General features: G+C 48.9%; 1 protein-coding gene and 1 long non-coding RNA gene across 2 annotated transcripts in view; one reads left to right on the top strand and one right to left on the bottom strand.

Moving 5' to 3' along the window:
- The window catches only part of LOC143777111 (zinc finger CCCH-type antiviral protein 1-like), a 42,920-nt gene that overhangs the window by 3,608 nt on the left and 16,191 nt on the right, over window positions 1–23,121 (bottom strand). The window contains exons 4-12 of the mRNA XM_077267143.1: window positions 20,921–22,252; window positions 20,317–20,391; window positions 20,115–20,238; window positions 19,809–19,971; window positions 19,444–19,564; window positions 19,116–19,212; window positions 11,171–11,339; window positions 10,960–11,090; window positions 7,807–7,958 (exon numbers count right to left, since the gene is read on the bottom strand). Coding sequence (XP_077123258.1) covers window positions 7,807–7,958; window positions 10,960–11,090; window positions 11,171–11,339; window positions 19,116–19,212; window positions 19,444–19,564; window positions 19,809–19,971; window positions 20,115–20,238; window positions 20,317–20,391; window positions 20,921–22,252 — 2,364 coding nt within the window. The remainder of the gene's footprint in view (window positions 1–7,806; window positions 7,959–10,959; window positions 11,091–11,170; window positions 11,340–19,115; window positions 19,213–19,443; window positions 19,565–19,808; window positions 19,972–20,114; window positions 20,239–20,316; window positions 20,392–20,920; window positions 22,253–23,121) is intronic.
- Window positions 746–5,360, top strand: LOC143777121 (uncharacterized). The gene is made up of 2 exons (XR_013215973.1): window positions 746–1,375; window positions 5,051–5,360. It is a non-coding gene; the product is annotated as an uncharacterized LOC143777121 (long non-coding RNA).

The raw sequence follows: 23,121 nt of genomic DNA, 5'->3' as shown, positions 1-23,121 counted from the left end.
TCAGTTCATTTCTCCCCAGCCTCCTAGGTCGGTTTAACACAGGTGTCTGCTTCATCGGACCCTCTATTGGTGGTCAAGGGGAAATCCCTGTATAGGGGTCACTCCAAGCCTTGGACTCCTTAGAGGCACCCTGGTGTTGTGGTCCTGTGGCCCTCCTTTGGGGAGTCTCCCCTAGTATTTGTATTACTTTACAATAAACCTTTTGAACCTGCTTTCTTGGTCTGGCTCTCCCTTCCTGGTATCAGCAACCGCTGTATTTGCGGTCCAGAGGGTCCACCCGATAGACCCATCTGTAGGGCGTGACAGATTTTGCCCAGGCCATGGACCCCGCTGATGCCAGGTTCGATGCTCAGAGGGAGCTTGCTAGTCTCCGCCAGAGCCAGGAACAGGTTGTTGTGTTCATGCGGACCCTGGAGGCCCGTCTAGGTTCCCCTCAGGGGGTGGATGCATCTTACTCCTCTCATCTTGCAGATCTACATCAGGAGCTGGATCAACAAGGACGGATACAGACCCAGATGCTGGAGTACATGACGTCTGTTGACGAGCGGCTCTCGAATCTACAGCGGTCTCCTCCTGCCCCGGTTACTGCACCCGTGTTGGATCCCGTTGCCGTAGGAGGCGTCTTCTCTTCCCCTCGTCTCTGCAAACCCACCAGGTACTCTGGGGATCCAAAAATGTGCAGGGGTTTCATCAACCAATGCCAGCAGCATTTCAGGCTTCTCCCTCATCAATATCCTACGGATGTGGCGAAAGTGGCCTTTCTGGCATCACACCTGGAGGGCGAGGCCTTGGCCTGGTTCAACCCACTACTGGAGAGAGAGGACCCCATTGTATCTGATCTGCGGTCCTTCTTGGACACCTTCCGGAAGATCTTTGATGAGCCAGGTCGAGTGGCTTCGGCCACGGAGGAGTTGTTCAGCTTACAGCAAGGTACTCTCTCGGTTGGCCAATACGCCATACAGTTTCGCACTTTGGCTTCGGAGCTTCGCTGGTCTGACGAGCCCCTGATCGGTGTCTTCCGGAGAGGGTTATCCAGTCGCCTGAAGGACGAGCTTGCCGTACGAGACCTCCCCGATACCCTGGACGAATACATCTCCCTTGCCGTCCGGATGGACCGCCGCCTACAAGAACGCACCAAGGAGAGAGCCCAGGAGAGAAGACCACCTCGATTGGCACCCTCTTTACAGAGGCCCTTGTTACCAGGTAACGCCTCGTCTGCCAAAGCACCCGAACCCATGGAGGTAGATCGTCTCCGGCTGAGTCCCCGGGAGCGTGAGGAGAGAGTCGCCCGGAGGTTGTGTCTCTATTGTGGTGGCTCCAACCACTTCCGCCGGCAATGTCCCAGAAGACCGGAAAACTCCTCCACCTAGGACAGGTAAGAGAGGCCATCCTAGGTGAGAGTGATACCTCTCTACCATTAACTGTTTCCATACAGGTGAAAATTGGTGACAGGCGGTTCTCAGAGTTGGCGTATTTGGACTCGGGATCTGCAGGTAACTTTATTCAGCGAGACATGGCTCTCCGCCTCGGCATCCCTATACACCCCCTGCAGCATCCCCGCACCATTACCTCCGTTGATGGGAGACCCCTACAAGACTCCGTTGAGGGCATTACCAGTGAGGTGGAGATTCAGATCGGAGCTCTCCATACTGAGAGGATTGCCTTTCTCGTGCTACCCACTCTCTCCCCACCTTTCTTGCTCGGTCTGCCATGGCTGCGTATGCATGAGCCAGTCATAGACTGGCGAAGTGGGGAGATCCAGCGTTGGGGTTCGGCCTGCCATAGCCATTGCCTGCTGTCCGTCCGGCCTATCCGTTTGCCTCCCTCACCTACGTCCTTGCCTGGACTTCCGGAGGCCTACTGGGCATATGCGGACGTCTTCGATAAACGAGAAGCAGAGGTCTTGCCCCCGCACAGGCCTTATGATTGTCCCATCGATTTGGTTCCAGGTGCCTCTTTTCCTACAGGACGAATCTACCCACTGTCCCCTGCTGAGACCCAGGCGATGTCAGAATACGTCACAGACAGCTTGGCTCGGGGATTCATCCAGAGGTCCACATCCCCTGTCGGAGCCGGGTTCTTCTACGTGAAAAAGAAGGACGGGTCTTTGCGTCCTTGCATTGACTACCGTGGATTAAACGCCATCACGGTAAAGAATAAGTACCCTCTGCCTCTTATTCCAGAACTCTTCGATCGGCTCCGGGGAGCCCGGTTGTTCACCAAGCTGGACCTGCGAGGGGCTTACAACCTTGTCCGCATCCGGGCCGGTGACGAGTGGAAAACCGCCTTCAACACCCGTGATGGTCACTTCGAATACCGGGTGATGCCCTTCGGACTGTGCAATGCACCAGCCGTCTTCCAGGAGTTCGTGAACGACGTCTTCCGTGACTTGCTGTACGTATGTGTTGTGGTATACCTAGATGACATCTTGGTTTTCTCCCCAGACCTACCCACACACAGAAGAGACGTCCGACGAGTTCTCCTTCGATTACGGGAGAACCGCTTGTACGCCAAGTATGAGAAATGCCTCTTCGAGCGGTCTTCTCTGCCGTTCCTTGGATACATCGTCTCTGACTCTGGGCTGGAGATGGATCCTGATAAGGTGTCGGCCATCATGAACTGGCCTCGGCCGGTCGGGATCAAAGCCATCCAGCGCTTCTTGGGATTCGCCAACTACTACCGGCAGTTTATCCCGCACTTCTCGGATCTGGTCAAACCCCTCACTGCACTCACACGCAAGGGAACACCTGCTAATGGATGGGCTCCAGAGGCTGAGTGCTCCTTCCAGGCACTCAAACGGGCCTTCTCCTCCGCACCAGCCCTGCACAGGCCCGTCGCTGAGAAGCAGTTCTTTCTGGAGGTGGACGCATCCTCCACTGGTGCCGGGGCCGTCCTCACGCAGAGAGCCGCCTCCGGACGTAAGGTCTCTTGCGGCTTCTTTTCGAAGGCCTTTTCCCCCTGTGAGCGGAATTACTCCATTGGTGACCGTGAGTTGCTTGCCATCAAAATGGCCTTGGAGGAGTGGCGTTACCTCCTAGAGGGAGCAGTGCACCCGGTGGTGATCTACACTGACCACAAGAACTTGGCCTATCTCCACTCTGCCCAGAGGCTCAATCCTCGCCAGGCCCGTTGGTCTTTATTCTTTGCTCGGTTTGATTACCGTCTTCATTTTCGTCCCGCAGATAAGAATGTCAAGGCTGACGCCCTCTCCCGCTCTTTTCTTACCGACGATCATGAGGAGGAACCTCGTCCCATCATCGATCCATCCAAGGTGATCATGGTTGCACCGCTCCGACTGTCGCAGGTACCCCCAGGGAAGACGCTGGTGCCTGAACCTAATCGAGAACGCATCCTCCGCTGGGGACATTCCTCCTTACTAGCTGGGCACGCGGGTCTGACTAAGACCCTACAGTTGATCGGCCGGTACTACTGGTGGCCTGGGATGCGTCAAGAGGTGACAGACTACGTCTCTGCCTGTTCTTCCTGTGCCTGCAACAAGACCCCCAAACGGCTTCCCGCCGGTCAACTCTTGCCCTTGCCTGTACCATCAAAACCATGGCAACACATTGCGATGGACTTCATCACGGATCTTCCTGCATCCTCCGGGAATACTGTCATCTGGGTCGTGGTGGACAGATTTTCCAAGATGGGTCACTTCGTTTCTCTGCCTGGTCTTCCTTCGGCACCCAAGCTGGCCGAGTTGTTTGTTCTACATATCCTCCGGTTGCATGGGTTACCCTCCAACATTGTTTCCGATAGGGGAGTTCAATTCGTGTCCCGATTCTGGCGGTCTCTCTGCAGGAAACTCGATATTACCTTGGACTTCTCTTCGGCTTATCATCCACAGACTAATGGACAGGTGGAACGGGTAAACCAGGTGTTGGCAGGTTATCTACGGCACTTTGTCAACGCACACCACGACAACTGGACGTCCCTACTGCCTTGGGCGGAGTTCTCGTACAATAATCATGTTGGTGAGTCTTCACGTAACACTCCATTCTTTATTGTATATGGGCAGCACCCGAGGATCCCGACCCCCTTGGACATCGCTACTACCAATCCTGCAGCAGAGGCCGTGGCTCGTGACTTCGCCGACATCTGGAACAAGACTCGTGTAGCTCTTGAGAAAGCATCCCAGCGTATGAAGGACCATGCCGACAAAAGAAGACTTGATGCCCAGATGTTTCAACCGGGTGACAAGGTATGGTTATCAGCCAAGTACGTCCGCCTTAAGGTGCCCTCCTTCAAGCTCGGACCTCGGTACATCGGACCGTTCGAGGTGTCCCGGAGACTCAACGATGTGTGCTATCAGCTACGACTGCCTCCTTCTCTGCGAATACATAATTCTTTCCACCGTTCCCTCCTCAAGCCTGTGATCCTCAACCGCTTCTCCCAGGATCCGGGAGAGCGTCCTCCTCCTATATCGGCCAATGACGAGTATGAGGTCAGTGCCATTCTGGACGTGAAGAAGAGAGGGCGTGCCACATGGTACCTGGTCGACTGGAAGGGGTTTGGTCCTGAGGAGAGGTCCTGGGAACCGGAGGGCAACATCCATGCTCCTCGTCTCCTACGCCGGTTCCTTGCCAGTCGCCGCCCGGGGGGGCCTGGAGGGGGGGGTACTGTCACCACCTCGCGGTCCGGGGCACCTACTTTCTCTTCCCCGCCTGTTCTTACCTCCTCCGGTTCTGTCCTGAGCCAGCAGGGTCACGCTCCGGTCATCCGCCGGCGCTCCGGGGTCCATCCCTGCAGACATGCTGCCCGGGTCCTTGCTCCCATGTCTGCTGCACTTCCTCGTTCCTCTCCCTCTCCTAGGGAGTGCATAGGGGGCGGGCAGGCCAGCTCTCTGGCTTCTTAAACGGCCAGCCCGTTCCTACTCACTGCCCCTCCTCCCGGCCTATCACCTGCAGGCTGGAGGGATAAAAGGATCTCAGTCACTCCTGGACTCCGCCTGGGCAACTTCTATTATCCTGAAGTTGCTGCTCCAGGTCTTGTCCTGCTATGCTTACCAATCCAGTTTGCCTGCCTTACTCTGTGTTCCTTTTTCCCCTAGGATCGTGTCTGGCCTTCTCGGCATCCTGTGTCCTGGATCCTGGACGATTCCCTGCAGTCTTCAGCCTGCTTCCTAGTTCCACGTTCTGCCCTGTCTTTTCAGTTCATTTCTCCCCAGCCTCCTAGGTCGGTTTAACACAGGTGTCTGCTTCATCGGACCCTCTATTGGTGGTCAAGGGGAAATCCCTGTATAGGGGTCACTCCAAGCCTTGGACTCCTTAGAGGCACCCTGGTGTTGTGGTCCTGTGGCCCTCCTTTGGGGAGTCTCCCCTAGTATTTGTATTACTTTACAATAAACCTTTTGAACCTGCTTTCTTGGTCTGGCTCTCCCTTCCTGGTATCAGCAACCGCTGTATTTGCGGTCCAGAGGGTCCACCCGATAGACCCATCTGTAGGGCGTGACACTCCCACCTCTCATCTAACTTGCTCTTTGTCAATCTACAATCTGGTTTCCGCCCCCATCATTCCACTGAAATTGCCCTGACCAAAAATTACCAATGACCTACTTACAGCCAAAGCTAACGGACAATACTCTATACTCCTCCTTCTAGACCTATCCTCTGCCTTCGACACAGTTGACCACTGCCTCCTACTACTGATCCTCTCTTCCTTTGGCATCAAAGACCTTGCCCATCCTGGATCTCCTCATACCTTTCTAAACGCACATTCAGCGTCTCCCACTCCCACACTACCTCCTCATCCCACCCTCTCTCTGTTGGAGTCCCCCAAGGCTCTGTTCTAGGACCCCTACTCTTCTCAATCTATACCCTTGACCTGGGACAACTCATAAAGTCCCATGGATTCCAGTACCACCTTTATGCTGATGACACTCAGATTTACCTCTCTGGCCCAGACGTCACCTCTCTGCTGTCCAGAATCCCAGAGTGTCTATCAGCCATATCCTCCTTCTTCTCCTCTCGCTTCCTCAAACTCAATGTGGACAAATCTGAACTCCTCATCTTCCCTCCATCTCATAGATCTTCCTTACCTGACCTATCTATCGCTATTAATGACATCACGCTTTCCCCCGTACCGGAAGTCTGCTGCCTCGGAGTAACCCTTGACTCTGCCCTGTCCTTCAAGGGACATCCACATCCAAGCTCTCTCCACCTCCTGTCGCCTCCAGCTCAAAAATATCTCTATAATCCGTCCTTTCCTCAACCGTCAATCTACTAAAATGCTTGTGCATGCCCTCATCATCTCCCGCCTTGACTACTGCAACATCCTTTTCTGCGGCCTCCCTGATAACACCCTTGCACCTATTCAGTCCAACCTAAACTCTGCTGCCCGACTAATTCATCTCTCTCCTCGCTACTCCTCCACTTCTCCCCTCTGCAAATCTCTTCACTGGCTCCCATTCCCTCAGCGTATCCAGTTCTAATTACCAATACTGACCTACAAAGCCATCCATAACCTGTCTCCTCCATATATCTCTGAACTAATCTCCCGATATCTTCCCTCACGCAATCTCCGGTTCTCCCAAGACCTCCTTCTCTCCTCCACACTTATTCGTTCCTCACCCAACTGCCTCCAAGACTTCTCCAGAATATCCCCCATCCTCTGGAATTCTCTGCCCCAACACATCCGATTATCAATAACATTCAGATCCTTCAGACAGAACCTGAAAACCCAACTCTTCAAAAAAGCCTACAGCCTGCACTGACCCCGCTGCCTCCTCACCACTACCGGAGCTACCGCCTCACCAACACCGGAGCTCCTGCAACCCTCAACCTATTGTCTCCTTCCCCATAATCCTGTAGAATATAAGCCCACAAGGGCAGGGTCCTCGCCCCTCTGTATCAGTCTGTCATTGTTAGTTTACTGTAAGTGATATCTGTAACTTGTATGTAACCCCTTCTCATGTACAGCACCATGGAATCAACGGTGCTATATAAATAATAATAATAATAATAATGTCACGGGGAACATTTCACAGGTAGAGGGAAGAATGGATTCAATGAGATTTCAACAAATTCTTGATGCAAGCATAACACCATCTCTACAAAAGCTGAAGGTGACAAGAGGAAGAGGATGGCTTCTACAAATGGAGAATGATCCTAAACACACGTCACAATCCACAATAGACCTCAAAAGCCGCAAGATGAAGGTTTTACAATGGCCCTCACAGTCCCATGATCTGAACATCATTAAAAATCTGTGGCGAGACCTCAAAATAGCAGAGGATGGAAGACACCCCAGAAATCTCACAGAACTGGAGGAATTCTCCAAGGAAGAAGGGAGGAAAATCCCTCACACAAGAATAGGAAGACTCTTGTCTGGCTATAAAAAGCGTTTACAAGCTGTGGTACATACAAAAGGGGTGGTACTAGATACTAACCATACAAGGTGCCCAAACTTTTGCACTGGCCCATTTTCCTTTTTTGTAATTTTTAAATTATAAAAGATAAAAATGAATATATATCTTTTTGCTTAAAATACAAAGGCAATGTGTCATCTGTAACTGGGAAATTTGAGTATAGTGCTGCGCTATATCCAGTGCCACATATACAATGAATGGAGCAAAAGGTCAGGATGTGTACCTCTGATTCTTTTAGAAAGGAACACTGCAGAGTCTGGTCCATAGGCCACAGACTCCTGTTCTTGGGATCTCAGGGGTGCCAGCACTGGGACCAGTAAGTTATCCCCTATTCAATGGTTATCTTGAATATAACCATTGAAGGTCGCTCAGCATCTTCACTTTCCAAGGAAAAAAAACAGTCCAACAATCAGAGCATTTATTTGGATGCTGCTTCCTACCTTGCCCATACACAATGCCGTGGGTGCCACAGATGCGCCAATCAAAATTCTGATCACAGATGTCATCGATATGCGTACTGTCTGTGCCATGAAACAATTGCATTTCCTTCACATCTTGTCCCTGATTGACTTTTTTCATCTGTTCCTTTTGCCTTAAAAACAAAATGACAAAAAAATACATAAAATTAAAGAAATAGGATCCCTTTCAACAAGACGTTCCTCTGTCTGTAAGGTCCTGCCACCCATAGTGAAGGGATGGGGCCACCGAGAGGAGGGACATCCTCTATCTGTAAGGTCCTGCCACCCATAGTGAAGGGATGGGGCCACCTAGAGCAGAGACATCCTCTATCTGTAAGGTCCTGCCACCCATAGTGAAGGGATGGGGCCATGGAGAGCAGAGACATCCTCTATCTGTAAGGTCCTGCCACCCATAGTGAAGGGATGGGGCCACCGAGAGCAGGGACATCATCTATCTGTAAGGTCCTGCCACCCATAGTGAAGGGATGGGGCCACGAGAGCAGGGACATCCTCTATCTGTAAGGTCCTGCCACCCATAGTGAAGGGATGGGGCCACCGAGAGCAGGGACATCCTCTATCTGTAAGGTCCTGCCACCCATAGTGAAGGGATGGGGCCACGGAGAGCAGGGACCTCCTCTATCTGTAAGGTCCTGCCACCCATAGTGAAGGGATGGGGCCATGGAGAGCAGAGACATCCTCTATCTGTAAGGTCCTGCCACCCATAGTGAAGGGATGGGGCCATGGAGAGCAGAGACATCCTCTATCTGTAAGGTCCTGCCACCCATAGTGAAGGGATGGGGCCATGGAGAGCAGAGACATCCTCTATCTGTAAGGTCCTGCCACCCATAGTGAAGGGATGGGGCCATGGAGAGCAGAGACATCCTCTATCTGTAAGGTCCTGTCACCCATAGTGAAAGAATGGGGCCATGGAGAGCAGGGACATCCTCTATCTGTAAGGTCCTGCCACCCATAGTGAAGGGATGGGGCCATGGAGAGCAGAGACATCCTCTATCTGTAAGGTCCTGCCACCCATAGTGAAGGGATGGGGCCATGGAGAGCAGAGACATCCTCTATCTGTAAGGTCCTGTCACCCATAGTGAAAGAATGGGGCCATGGAGAGCAGGGACATCCTCTATCTGTAAGGTCCTGTCACCCATAGTGAAGGGATGGGGCCATGGAGAGCAGAGACATCCTCTATCTGTAAGGTCCTGCCACCCATAGTGAAGGGATGGGGCCACGGAGAGCAGGGACATCCTCTATCTGCAAGGTCCTGACAGCCATAGTGAAGGGATGGGGCCATGGAGATCAGGGACATCCTCTATCTGTAAGGTCCTGCCACCCATAGTGAAGGGATGGGGCCATGGAGAGCAGGGACATGCTCTATCTGTAATGTCCTGCCACCCATAGTGAAGGGATGGGGCCACGGAGAGCAGGGACATCCTCTATCTGCAAGGTCCTGACAGCCATAGTGAAGGGATGGGGCCATGGAGAGCAGAGACATCCTCTATCTGTAAGGTCCTGCCACCCATAGTGAAGGGATGGGGCCACGGAGAGCAGGGACATCCTCTATCTGCAAGGTCCTGCCACCCATAGTGAAGGGATGGGGCCATGGAGAGCAGAGACATCCTCTATCTGTAAGGTCCTGTCACCCATAGTGAAAGAATGGGGCCATGGAGAGCAGGGACATCCTCTATCTATAAGGCTCTCCACCCATAGAGAAAGGATGGGGCCACTGAGAGCGCAGACATCCTCTATCTGTAAGGTCCTGCCACCCATAGTGAAGGGATGGGGCCACGGAGAGCAGGGACATTCTCTATCTGTAAGGCACTGCCACCCATAGTGAAGGGATGGGGCCATGGAGAGCAGAGACATCCTCTATCTGTAAGGTCCTGCCACCCATAGTGAAGGGATGGGGCCATGGAGAGCAGAGACATCCTCTATCTGTAAGGTCCTGCCACCCATAGTGAAGGGATGGGGCCATGGAGAGCAGAGACATCCTCTATCTGTAAGGTCCTGCCACCCATAGTGAAGGGATGGGGCCATGGAGAGCAGAGACATCCTCTATCTGTAAGGTCCTGTCACCCATAGTGAAAGAATGGGGCCATGGAGAGCAGGGACATCCTCTATCTGTAAGGTCCTGCCACCCATAGTGAAGGGATGGGGCCATGGAGAGCAGAGACATCCTCTATCTGTAAGGTCCTGCCACCCATAGTGAAGGGATGGGGCCATGGAGAGCAGAGACATCCTCTATCTGTAAGGTCCTGTCACCCATAGTGAAAGAATGGGGCCATGGAGAGCAGGGACATCCTCTATCTGTAAGGTCCTGTCACCCATAGTGAAGGGATGGGGCCATGGAGAGCAGAGACATCCTCTATCTGTAAGGTCCTGCCACCCATAGTGAAGGGATGGGGCCACGGAGAGCAGGGACAACCTCTATCTGCAAGGTCCTGACAGCCATAGTGAAGGGATGGGGCCATGGAGATCAGGGACATCCTCTATCTGTAAGGTCCTGCCACCCATAGTGAAGGGATGGGGCCATGGAGAGCAGGGACATGCTCTATCTGTAATGTCCTGCCACCCATAGTGAAGGGATGGGGCCACGGAGAGCAGGGACATCCTCTATCTGCAAGGTCCTGACAGCCATAGTGAAGGGATGGGGCCATGGAGAGCAGAGACATCCTCTATCTGTAAGGTCCTGCCACCCATAGTGAAGGGATGGGGCCACGGAGAGCAGGGACATCCTCTATCTGCAAGGTCCTGCCACCCATAGTGAAGGGATGGGGCCATGGAGAGCAGAGACATCCTCTATCTGTAAGGTCCTGTCACCCATAGTGAAAGAATGGGGCCATGGAGAGCAGGGACATCCTCTATCTATAAGGCCCTCCACCCATAGAGAAAGGATGGGGCCACTGAGAGCGCAGACATCCTCTATCTGTAAGGTCCTGCCACCCATAGTGAAGGGATGGGGCCACGGAGAGCAGGGACATTCTCTATCTGTAAGGCACTGCCACCCATAGTGAAGGGATGGGACAATCATGAGCTTCCTAGTACAGCGCTGCCTCTTATAATCTACTTCTCCCTTCCTGGGGCCCATATTAACTCCCCTCCCGATGTGAGGGTGAAGAGTGGACGTACCACTGGAACACCTGCCACAGAGATGGGTTCTGGAGACGCCATATCTTCTTCACCTCGTGCCTACTGACCGTCTTGGAGAAGCTGCTGACGATTTCCGAGAACTCGCTGGATGTGTCTGAGACAAGAACTTTCTACAGAGGATAGAAGAAGATACGTGACCCCTCCTGTCCCTTGTCCTCCATTCACACGTCATAGGGGCTCCGCACATTACCTTACAGCCGATCTCCGGCATGGCCTCAGGGTCCCAGCTCTTGGGGTAGACATTAATGTTCAGGGAGGGCATTTCTAATTTTACTGGGGACGTTTCTAATCTCCGGCGGGACTTTCTTAATTTTCGGCGGGACTCTTTTAAGAGTGATTTAGCTGCTGCCGATCTTGTGCTGAAAGGATAAAAAAAAGTTTAATGATAAAATGGCAACAGAGCGCCGTCCGGTCCAGTAAGTGACACATCCAGACAATCAGTCACGTCTCATACTTTATGACTTTCCCACTGCTGTATACTGAGGGATTGTTTTTATAATCTGTGAATTATGGATGGTATTTAGATCTATAGAACGGGTATATTATTATGGGGGATGGTAACTCTCCAGACATTCAATGGGACATAGAATCTTCTGGTTGTGCTAAAAGCTACAAGTTCTTATCCACAGTTCAGGACAATGACCTCGCTCAGCTGTTTGATGTGTAAGGATATGGACATGATGCAAACATTTTCCACCTTGAAGAAAAACAACAGGGTGGGAAATAGTTAAGTGCTGGGACTAGCCCACAGGGAGAGGGCTTAGTGATAGGGACAGGACTGTGCTTCCTAGATAGAGTTAGTTAGGAGTTTGGAGAGCCACAAGTGTCCAGTGCTCCAATGAAGCGACTGGAGCGAAGAATAGAAAGATCCTAAACAGAGTTACTGACGAGACCAAGAAACCTTCCAGAAGGAATTAATGGATAAGATGCCCAGTGATGAGAATCCTGGGAGCTTGCTAGTCCTGAAGGTAATGGGCCTAAAGAGGACTGAGAGCGTGGCACCAGTGGGAGATCCCGAGTGGTAGATCCAGGGCGTCCATAGTGATAGGACGCGGAACCGTTGATCGGGTAACGAGAAACTCGCTGATCAGAATCGTGGCCTAGAAGCTGGGTTGTGGTGACGTAGAGACGAAACCGATAAGATAGAGTCCAGGAGCAGCCTACGAGGAAGGATACAGTACATTGGGAATGGAAAGGCTTCCTACTGTTAAGCCTTTGTACCCACCATCCCATGTACATAACCCTTATCAAGTTCAGTAAAGTCCCCATGTTTGAATGGAAGTCTCCTTTATTAGTCTGTGAAAGTGAAATGTGTGGTCCTGGCCAGCCAACACCAGTTTCAAAGCTGGTTAAAGCCGGCATGCACGGGCTCAAGGCCCACACAACACTAACACCAACACCCTGCCAGGACCCACTCTTTCATATAGTGCACTGGGACATGACAGGAGAAGACACGTACTTCCGCCGCCTAGGACATCCAGGTGGACAGATATCCTGAAAGTTGGGGGCCAATTAATTTTTTTCAAACCGGAGCCAGAGCCCATTAATCAGCCCCCTCTGAGATCATCGATGAGAGGTACGTGGGTGTGACTTATCTAATAATTGCAGATTTTGGATTATTATCATTGTTCAATCCTGGAAGATACAGTTCGCTGTAGTTCTGCACAATTATCAAAGGAGAGATTCCCTCCAAAAAGATCAGAGCCATTCCTGCGACCACAGGTTTAGTACTATTCTTTCATATTCCTTTTTATTTCATGTAACTGTATAAGCTGTATTGTTTAGTCCTCTTTTGTAATATCTTTTGTATATTTTTATAATCACGGCCTACTTTTTGGATTAAATATAACATTTAATAGCTCTGTTCCTCTTGCTCTTTAAACCGCACCCCTGAAGCCATACGGTACCTGCAACTGGTGTCCGATCGACCTGTATAAACGATTGGTGGTGGCAGCGAGTTTCCTTGGGTTATTGTGGAGATGGCAGTGACCGTACCAGGGAATATATATCTATTATGTGAATTGGAATTGGATGTGTATATATCATACATTCACTGTGAGTTCCCCAATATCAGACCGAGTAGTGGAAGCAGCCGCGGCCTCGTCCATCAATCATCAGTTGTGTAATTAATTGTCCTGATGATTGGAGGCAGTGGAGTGCTGGTTCGTGACAACATGGTAACAGCAGATGGATATCTACGTGACTCCCTTGCTTGATTTGCTGACAATGGATCAAATGTTTTATCAGCTACTTATCCGGCGTAATGCACATTAGCAAACAGAGATGCTCCGCCTGAACAGCCAGGGTTAATCATATGGACTGTGCATTCTCTAGTCGATTCCTTGAGACCTGACCCTAAAGGCCCCGTCACACACAGCGACGCTGCAGCGATACAGACAACGATGCTGATCGCTGCAGCGTCGCTGTTTTGTCGCTGTGTGGTCGCTGGGGAGCTGTCACGCAGACAGCTCTCTGCAGCGACCAACGATCAGGGGAACGACTTCGGCATCGTTGAAACTGTCTTCAACGATGCCGAAGTCCCCCTGCAGCACCCGGGTAACCAGGGTAAACATCGGGTTACTAAGCACAGGGCCGCGCTTAGTAACCCGATGTTTACCCTGGTTACCAAAAAAAACAAACAGTACATACTCGCCTTTCGGTGTCCGTCAGGTCCCTTGCCGTCTGCTTCCTGCTCTGACTGAGATCCGGCCGTACAGTGAGAGCAGAGCGCAGCGGTGACGTCACTGCTGTGATCTGCTCTCACTGTACGGCGGCACTCAGTCAGAGCAGGAAGCAGACGGCAAGGGACCTGACGGACATCAGATGGTGAGTATGTACTGTTTGTTTTTTTTTTACATTTACGCTGGTAACCAGGGTAAACATCGGGTTACTAAGCGCGGCCCTGCGCTTAGTAACCCGATGTTTACCCTGGTTACCAGTGAAGACATCGCTGGATCGGTGTCACACACACCGATTCAGCGATGTCAGCGGGACCTCAACGACCAAAAAACGGTCCAGGCCATTCCGACACGACCAGCGATCTCACAGCAGGGGCCTGGTCGCTGGTACGTGTCACACATAGCGAGATCGCTATGGAGGTCGCTGTTGCATCACAAAACTTGTGACTCAGCAGCGATCTCGCTATGTGTGACGGGGCCTTAAGCCTGCAAACTGAGCCAAAGGCAAATATTTGTGAAGTTTCCGTGGGTGTACTATAGTAAAGGGTAGTCAGTAACTTTGTCACACCCGAGCAGGCAAGATTTTTTTTTGCAAACATGTATCAGACATATATCAGTGAAGATTTTCATACACCTTCAGCAGATGTCAGTGAATAGATTGGCTATAACATCTGCCCGCAGGTCAATCATGTTCTGCTGCTCTACACAATCAGTCATCTCTTGCTTGTCGATCATGTTCTATTCTGTACTGCTGCTGCCTTCCATCATGTTCTAGACTATGCTGCTGTGCTGTTAACACTGCCACTAGACGGCCACACATTGTCTGCAGGTCTATTATGCTGTACACTGTGCTGCTGCCAGTCTTGGCCCTTCACAACCGGACATCTTCTGCCTGCCTGTCCATCATGTTCTATACTGTGCTTCCACTGCCACTAGACTGTCACACATCTCCTGACTGTGCATTGTGTTATCTTCCAGATGGGAACCCCACCCCGTGTAAAGTGCATATAAGAAACCTGACACTGCACACAGATAATGATGCCTGCTCTGTTTTGAAGTCAGCAGGGGTGTTGAAGCCTTTGATTGGCTGCAACAGTCAGATGATTAGTAGAGCGCATCATCAAAGAAAACTCTGATGATGTGTTCCTCTAGACAATAGTTAAGTATCTTGCTGTCCACTGGAAAACAATTGTAATTATCCACCCCTTATCAGTTTATAATAACATCCTACAATACACTCCTCTCAGCTCCTCTATATACAGCCCCATCCTGCAGTTTATCACTCCTCTCAGCTCCTCTATATACAGCCCTATCCTGCAGGTCATCACTCCTCTCAGCTCCTCTATATACAACCCTATCCTGCAGTACATGACTCCTCTGAGCTCCTCTATATACAGCCCCATCCTGCAGTTTATCACTCCTCTCAGCTCCTCTATATACAGCCCTATCCTGCAGGTCATCACTCCTCTCAGCTCCTCTATATACAACCCTATCCTGCAGTACATGACTCCTCTGAGCTCCTCTATATACAGCCCCATCCTGCAGTTCATCACTCCTCTCAGCTCTTCTATATACAGCCCCATCTTCCAGTGCATCACTCCTCTGAGCTCCTCTATATACAGCCCCATCCTGCAGTTCATCACTCCTCTCAGCTCCTCTATATACAACCCTATCCTGCAGTACATGACTCCTCTGAGCTCCTCTATATACAGCCCCATCCTGCAGTACATGACTCCTCTGAGCTCCTCTATATACAGCCCCATCCTGCAGTTCATCACTCCTCTCAGCTCTTCTATATACAGCCCCATCTTCCAGTGCATCACTCCTCTCAGCTCCTCTATATACAGCCCCATCCTTCAGTTCATGACAACTCTCAGCTCCTCTATATACAGCCCTATCCTGCAGTTCATCACTTCTCTCAGCTCCTCTATATACAGCCCTATCCTGCAGTTCATCACTCCTCTCAGCGCCCCTATATACAGCCCAATCCTGCAGTTAATCACCCCTCTCAGCTCCTTTGTATACAGCCCCATCCTGCAGTACATCATTATAACTTGCATTCTACTATCTGGGAGTGCATACCTGTAGTATATAATTCCTCTAAGCCTCTCCTGCAGCATATCACTCCTTTTAGCCAATTTATACAGTCACATCATGTACATCGCCTGTCATCATCCCCTCCATATACAATCCTCTCCTACAGAACCTCACTCCTCTCAGTTCCTCCATATACTTCTCCTTCCTACAATACCTTACTCGTCTCAGACCCTTTAAACAGCTATCAGGGGACAGTCTCTGGGGGCATCTGCCCCAGCCTCAGCCTTGGAGGATACCATAGCTTGTAACGTATTTCCTCTGGAGCAGAAAATGTAGTATTACGTATCAGCCATTTAAATAAATGATTGTCAAAAATATCTATGAACAGATACGTACATACTTGTGTTTTGTGGAGATACTTTTTTATAAAATGAGGGTAACCATACTGTCCTGTTGCTCATGGGCATAAAATGATACAAAAAAACCCGGATAGACTCTTTAAGAGTCTTATTTATGGTGCCAAAAAGGAAAAAAATAATAATTTACTTACTGCTAAAATAATAAAAATTCTTTGCTTGTTATGGGTCAAACTATAAATTGGTGCTTGTCCATTATTCACTTTAAGAACAAACACCAAACCTGTTGCTACTCCCTAAACAAGGCAGAATTCATATTTTTTTTCAAGGCTAAAAGAAGCCAAGCAATTTCTTCTATAGTTTATAGACACAAAACCTTTTGCTAGTCCAGAAGAAGGGATAATTTTTGGACCACTGTGGCTTCTTCTATTTAATAATAATAATAATAATAATAATTTTTATTTATATAGCGCCAACATATTCCGCAGCGCTTTACAACTTATAGAGGGGACTTGTACAGACAATAGACATTACAGCATAACAGAAATCACAGTTCAAAACAGATACCAGGAGGAATGAGGGCCCTGCTGCTCGCAAGCTACAAACTATGAGGAAAAGGGGAGACACGAGAGGTGGATGGTAACAATTGCTTTCGTTGTTCGGACCAGCCATAGTGTAAGGCTCGGGTGTTCATGTAAAGCTGCATGAACCAGTTATCAGCCTAAGTATGTAGCAGTACAGACACAGAGGGCTATTAACTGCATAAAGTGTATGAGAACATGATGAGAGGAACCTGATTGGTTTTTTTTTTATTAGGCCACACAGGGATAGTTAGGTTAATGCGTTGAGGCGGTAGGCCAGTCTGAACAAGTGTCTTTTTAGGGCACGCTTAAAACTGTGGGGATTGGGGATTAATCGTATTAACCTGTGTAGTGCATTCCAAAGAATCGGCGCAGCACGTGTAAAGTCTTGGAGACAGGAGTGGGAGGTTCTGATTATTGAGGATGCTAACCTGAGGTCAATAGCGGAGCGGAGGGCACGGGTAGGGTGGTAGACTGAGACCAGAGAGGAGATGTAGGGTGGTGCTGAGCCATGGAGTGTTTTGTGGATGAGGGTAGTAGTTTTGTGCTGGATTCTGGAGTGGATGGGTAGCCAGTGTAATGACTGGCACAAGGTAGAGGCATCGGTGTAACGGTTGGTGAGGAATATGATCCTGGCAGCAGCATTCAGGACAGATTGGAGCGGGGAGAGTTTGGTAAGAGGGAGGCCGGTTAGTAGAGAGTTACAATAGTCCAGATGAGAATGAATAAGAGAAACAGTAAGAGTTTTTGCAGAGTCGAAAGTAAGAAAAGGGCGAATTCTAGAAATGTTTTTGAGATCCAGATAAGAAGAGCGAGCCAGTGATCGGATGTGGGGGGTGAATGAAAGCTCGGAATCAAGGATGACCCCAAGGCAGCGGGCATGTTGCTTTGGAGTAATGGTGGAACCACACACGGAGATGGCAATGTCGGGCAAAGGTAGGTTAATAGAGGGAGAGAACACGAGGAGTTCAGTTTTTGACAGGTTCAGTTTCAGATAGAGGGAGGACATGATGTTAGAGACAGCGGTAAGACAATCACTGGTGTTTTCTACGAAGGTCGGAGTGAAAGCAGGAGAAGAGGTGTATAATTGGGTGTCGTCAGCATAGAGATGGTACTGGAACCCAAATCTACTGATTGTTTGTCCAATAGGGGCAGTATACAAAGAGAAGAGGAGGGGGCCTAGGACTGATCCTTGAGGAACCCCAACAGTAAGGGGAAGGTGAGAGGAGGAGGAACCAGCAAAACATACAGTGAAGGATCGGTCAGAGAGATAGGAGGAGAACCAGGAGAGAACGGTGTCCTTGAGGCCGATGGAGCGGAGCATAGTGAGGAGGAGCTGATGATCCACAGTGTCGAATGCTGCGGAGAGATCCAGGAGAATCAGCATGGAGTAGTGACCATTAGATTTAGCTGTTAATAGGTCGTTAGAGACTAGTGAGAGAAGTTTCAGTAGAGTGTAAAGAGCGGAAGCCAGATTGTAGAGGGTCGAGAAGAGAGTTATCTGAGAGATAGCGGGTAAGACGGGAGTGGACCAGGCGTTCCAGGAGTTTAGAGATGAAGGGAAGATTAGAGACAGGTCTATAATTAGCGGCACAGTTTTGGTCGAGGGAGGGTTTTTTAAGTAATGGATGTATGATGGCATGCTTAAATGAGGAGGGAAAAATACCGGAAGTGAGGGAAAGGTTGAATATTTTTGTTAGGTGAGAGGTGACAGCCGGGGAAAGGGACTGGAGGAGATGTGACGGAATGGGGTCACTGGTGCAAGTGGTCGGGCGAGAAGATGCAAGGAGCCTGATTACTTCTTCTTCTGTAACTGGTTCAAAGTCAGAGAGTGAACTAGATGCAGTGGGGGAGGGAGGATTTCCTGTCGAATGTGGTCAATTTTTTCTTTGAAGTAATTGGCCAGATCGTCAGCACGGAGAACCGTGGTTGGGGCCTGCTCTCTTGGGTTGAGTAGGGACTGGAAAGTGTCAAAGAGACGTTTAGGGTTATTTGACAGAGAGGTGATGAGGGTGTTGAAATAGGTTTGTTTGGAGAGGTGAAGGGCAGAGTTGTATGTTTTTAGCATGAACTTATAATGGATGAAATCTTCGGGTAGATTAGATTTTCTCCACAGACGTTCGGTGCACCTGGAGCACCGCTGCAGGAAACGTGTTTGCAGCGTGTGCCACGGTTGTCGCCGTCTGTGCTGAGTTGTTCTATGTTCTATTTGCTTCTATGTACACCGCCTGAGTCTGCCCTTAAAAAAAAACTATTTTTTTTTTAATTATAGTAGTCTATGCTGAGGTGTCTTTCACATTTAAAACCATGTTTGTACTAAAGAGCTTGCAAAGAGGTTGGGTACAGTCCTTGGACACCTCAGAGTGTTACACACATCTATTCAGGGCCATTAGACAAATTGGGCAACATTGGTGAATTTGAATTTCAGAAGAGTCATTAATCTCTACTATGTCTCCATCTATCATAACATGGGATGACTTTACCTTCCTTTCAATAATTTCACATCATCAAAGCTCAGATATTTCGGCCTCCTGCGCACGTCTCTCTCTGTCTTGTACACAATGTTCTTCTGCTTCATGTCTATAAAACTAAGCAATTGTTAAAGGAGAACCTCATATCCCGGAGAACCTCATATCCCGGAGAACCTCATATCCCGGAGAACCTCATATCCCAAAGGTTAACGTTGACCTCACATCAGTACAGGACATTATTGGGGCTGATGCCAAAGGCGTTTGGGTCGTTCCCTAAGCATTGTGGCCCTTCTGGAGTTACGAGTGAAAATGACACTTATCACCACATTATCCATTATACCTCGGAAGTTGATCTCATAGTTGTTTTCACCAGTAGAAAAAGGAATGACAGAATTGCCTTTGGCAAGATATACGTTCTCCAGATCTGAGGATGAGACGGTGACGATCGTGTCATTCACATTCTAGATAAACAGAACATCAAGAGAAAATATGTAATTCTACGGTCGGTTCTGATTCTTACCAATGGCCCCCCAATATCTATAAAAGGTAACCCAACGGTCCCACTTTATTTGTAGAATTGGTCTCCTCACGTAGAGCTTAAATACCTTTTTGGTCACTTAGCCTCTAGTGCCAGGTGTAACCATAAACTCTGCATCCTCTACAGCTCCACCCCTGAGGATCGCCCATTATTATCTGCCCACTTACAGATTGGCCATATTGTGTCCAGGTGTCATATTCATCCCTCCAGTACCACAGCCACTCAGTGGTCAGGACATATTCAGACGGCTTCACAACCGATGATACGGTGGAGAGACGACGAACACGGAGCTCGCCAGATCTCATGGTCAGAAAGTCAATCAGAGGAACCCTGCAGAGGTGGGACACAGTTACCAGGTGATGCCCTACCCCCTAAAGTAATCTATCCTACATGGAAGGTGGGACCCAGAGCAAAATCCCACTAGTTTGGATACACAAATTATCATCTAACACTTGGTTCTGGATGACCCGTACCTGTCAACCGTTGGGTCGCAGTAACTTTTCTCAATCTCCTCCATGTTGGGAACGTCTTCCCAGGTGGTTCCTTTGTAAATCTGCCAGCAGTACGGCAGGTAATAATGCATGTCCGGGCAACGTTCTGTAATTAATAAAGAACCCTCCGTTACCTGCATTATCCAAACATAAATCAAATAATCCCTCCCCGGGGGTCACTTACTTCCTAGGTTGCAATATTTCCAAAGACTAGAAAGACAGATCTCCGGGACTTTGTGAGGCTTAGCGGGAGAAGAAACTACAAAAAAAAAAGTAAAATAAGATTTTTTTTAATGGGTCATCTATAAGGTTATCGTCTCACTACTCTCTACAAAGACATTATGACTTTTTGAAGTAATTTTAAGATCTGCGACAAGTCAGACCTGAGCTCTGTGCACCGACGTGTCTGCTGTCATCCTGCACCCAATATGGACAGATGAGGAGACCATGGGAGTAAGGAAGCCCACGAAGGACGCGGTAAACCTTCACCACTGGGCACCACCTGAACCCTAATCCTTTACTGATCTTACAGTCATCTTACCTTAAAAACATTCCTCCAATCACATCTAGAGCTGCAAAGAAAAAACCCTACATCTCTCACCAGACAGAGTAGAAAATCGTCAAATCGAAGGAGATAAGGTCTAAGTATATCAGTATCTATATGGAGAATAAGCCAGGAGTGGTCAGAAGTCTGGGAGTCATCAGAAATAGTTATGGATGTGACAATTATCAATTTCCGTTACTATAGATTTAACCTTTGAAACAATAGTTATGATTACCAGTCTTACCTGGAACCGGACATATGGGTGGAACCGGCGTCTGTGACTGGACCATGGAGTCTACTCGATTCTGCAGAGGAACAGAGGGACCTTTCGTAGGAGAATTATTGAGTGTGGTACCGGATGATGGAGCAGTGGAAGGACCGGCTGCAGGTGAGGTACTGGGGTTCATGAAGGTAAAAACTGATTGACGGATGGATGGGCTTGTAGTAGAGGAGGTCACTGGTTTCTTCAGAGGAATAGATGGACCTGTATAAAGAGAATCAAGCAATCTTCTTCGTTTGGTATATAACATTGGTGAAACATTTGATACGTTCACCACTGGGTCTGGTTTTGCTTGGGAAAGTGATGGACCAATCAGTGGAGCATTAGCTGGTGAAGCATCAGCTGGTCCTGTGAAGGTCACGGGTGAAGTTGCTGGTTTAGGCTGAAAAACAGATAAACTTGTGACAGAAGATGAAAGGCCAGCTGGTTGAGGGTTGGATGGACTTGCAATGGAGGTGACTGTTGATTTCTCCAAAGGACGAGATAGACTTTTTGTAAGAGAATTAACCAATGTGCTACATGATGATGGAACTCTGGAAATCCTTGCTTTAGGACACGTACTTGATTTCATGAAGTTAACAGTTGATTGAGGGTTGGATGGACTGACAGTGGAGGAGCTCACTGGTTTCTCAATTTGAACAGATGGACCTGTAGGAAGAGAATCTACCAATCTGCAAGGTCTGGTAGATGCCACCACTGGAACATTCAATACTGGCACTGGTTTTGCTTGGGGAACTGATGGTCCATTCACGGAAGCTTTATCTTGTTGAGCATTAACTGGTCCTGTGACGGTCACTGGTGCAATAGTCGGCTTTGATACACCTACACATGGGATAGAAGATAAAAAGCCAACTGATTGTGGACTGGATGGGCTTGTAATGGGGGTAGTCACTGGTGTCTTTAGAGGAACAGCTGAACCTTTTGTGGGAGAACTAGATAAGTTGATATCAGATGATGATGGGGCAGTGAAAGAGCCGTCTGCTGGTGGGGTGTTTGGTTTTATGATGGTAGCAAATGGTTGCGGTACCAATGGGCTTGACGTGATCACTTGTTTCTCCAGAGGAACAGATGGAGAAACAGAATCAACCAATTTGCTTGGTCTTGTAAATGTCATTGCTTGAATATTGGGTAAGTACACCAACTGTAATGGGACTGGTTTTGATGGGGAAACTGACGGACCAATCATAGGAACATTAACTGGTGAATCATCTACTGGACTTGCAGTGGTCAAGGGTGTGATAATTGGTTTTTCCTGGAAAGCAGATATAGTAGAAGACATAAGTCCGGCTGGCGTTCCTGTTGGTGAAATGACGGACATATTATTGGTCATGGATATACATGGGGTAAGTACACAGCAATTGTCCCAGTGCTTTTCTCCATACAGTGTATATTTAAGGCAAAGAGGTGACTTTGGTGGTTCATACGCTTTGGACACCCCATGCCAAGTTGGAGAATCCAATAGATTTCGTGTAACACAAGTTTTCATGAATAATTTTCTACACGCCTTCATTTTTCCCCTGAAAAGTGATTCTTGCTTTTGTTATGCTTTTCATCAAAGTGTTTGTTTTGTCTTTGCAATGAATAAGGAACAATGCTGTGATGGTGTGATATGTTATGTGGGTATCATTTTGTGTATATTTATATTTTACTAATTATCCTGGTGCTCTCTTGTAGGATGAGTTATTTGCCAATTGATGAATGGCTGTTATTTGCCATCTGATATTCTCCCCACATTCCTGTACTGTTATCTCTCCACAGGGTCAGTGAATAAACCTGTTTGCTAATATGCTAATGACATATTGAACTAGCTTGTTGAAACAATGACCCCCTGTAGTGCCTTAATCCACCAGGCACCTTTGTCAGGTGTGGGAGGCCTGAAAACCGCCCCAACCTGTCTGACTACTCCTGGACATAGGGAGAGGACAGGAGCTGGGGGGAATTAAAATCCTGTGTGGACCCATGATGTGAAGACAGCACGTCAGAGAGAGAAAGAAGGGAATATGGACTGTTATCCTCTGTGCTGGATTGTTGGACTTTTATTCTGTAACTGATCTGCATTCGTGTTCTGGAATATTTAATCCTTTGTGTGATGGATCGTATATATGGACCTTTCGTGTTTTGCCTAAATAAAGGTCTTGGAATTGTTCACTATTCTCTTGCTCTGT

The sequence above is a fragment of the Ranitomeya variabilis genome, chromosome 5, assembly GCF_051348905.1.
Source record: "Ranitomeya variabilis isolate aRanVar5 chromosome 5, aRanVar5.hap1, whole genome shotgun sequence".
In the NCBI taxonomy this organism is placed as follows: Eukaryota; Metazoa; Chordata; class Amphibia; order Anura; family Dendrobatidae; genus Ranitomeya; species Ranitomeya variabilis.
The sequence above is the reverse complement of the archived record's forward strand: the minus strand, read 5'-3'. Positions and strand labels throughout refer to the sequence as shown.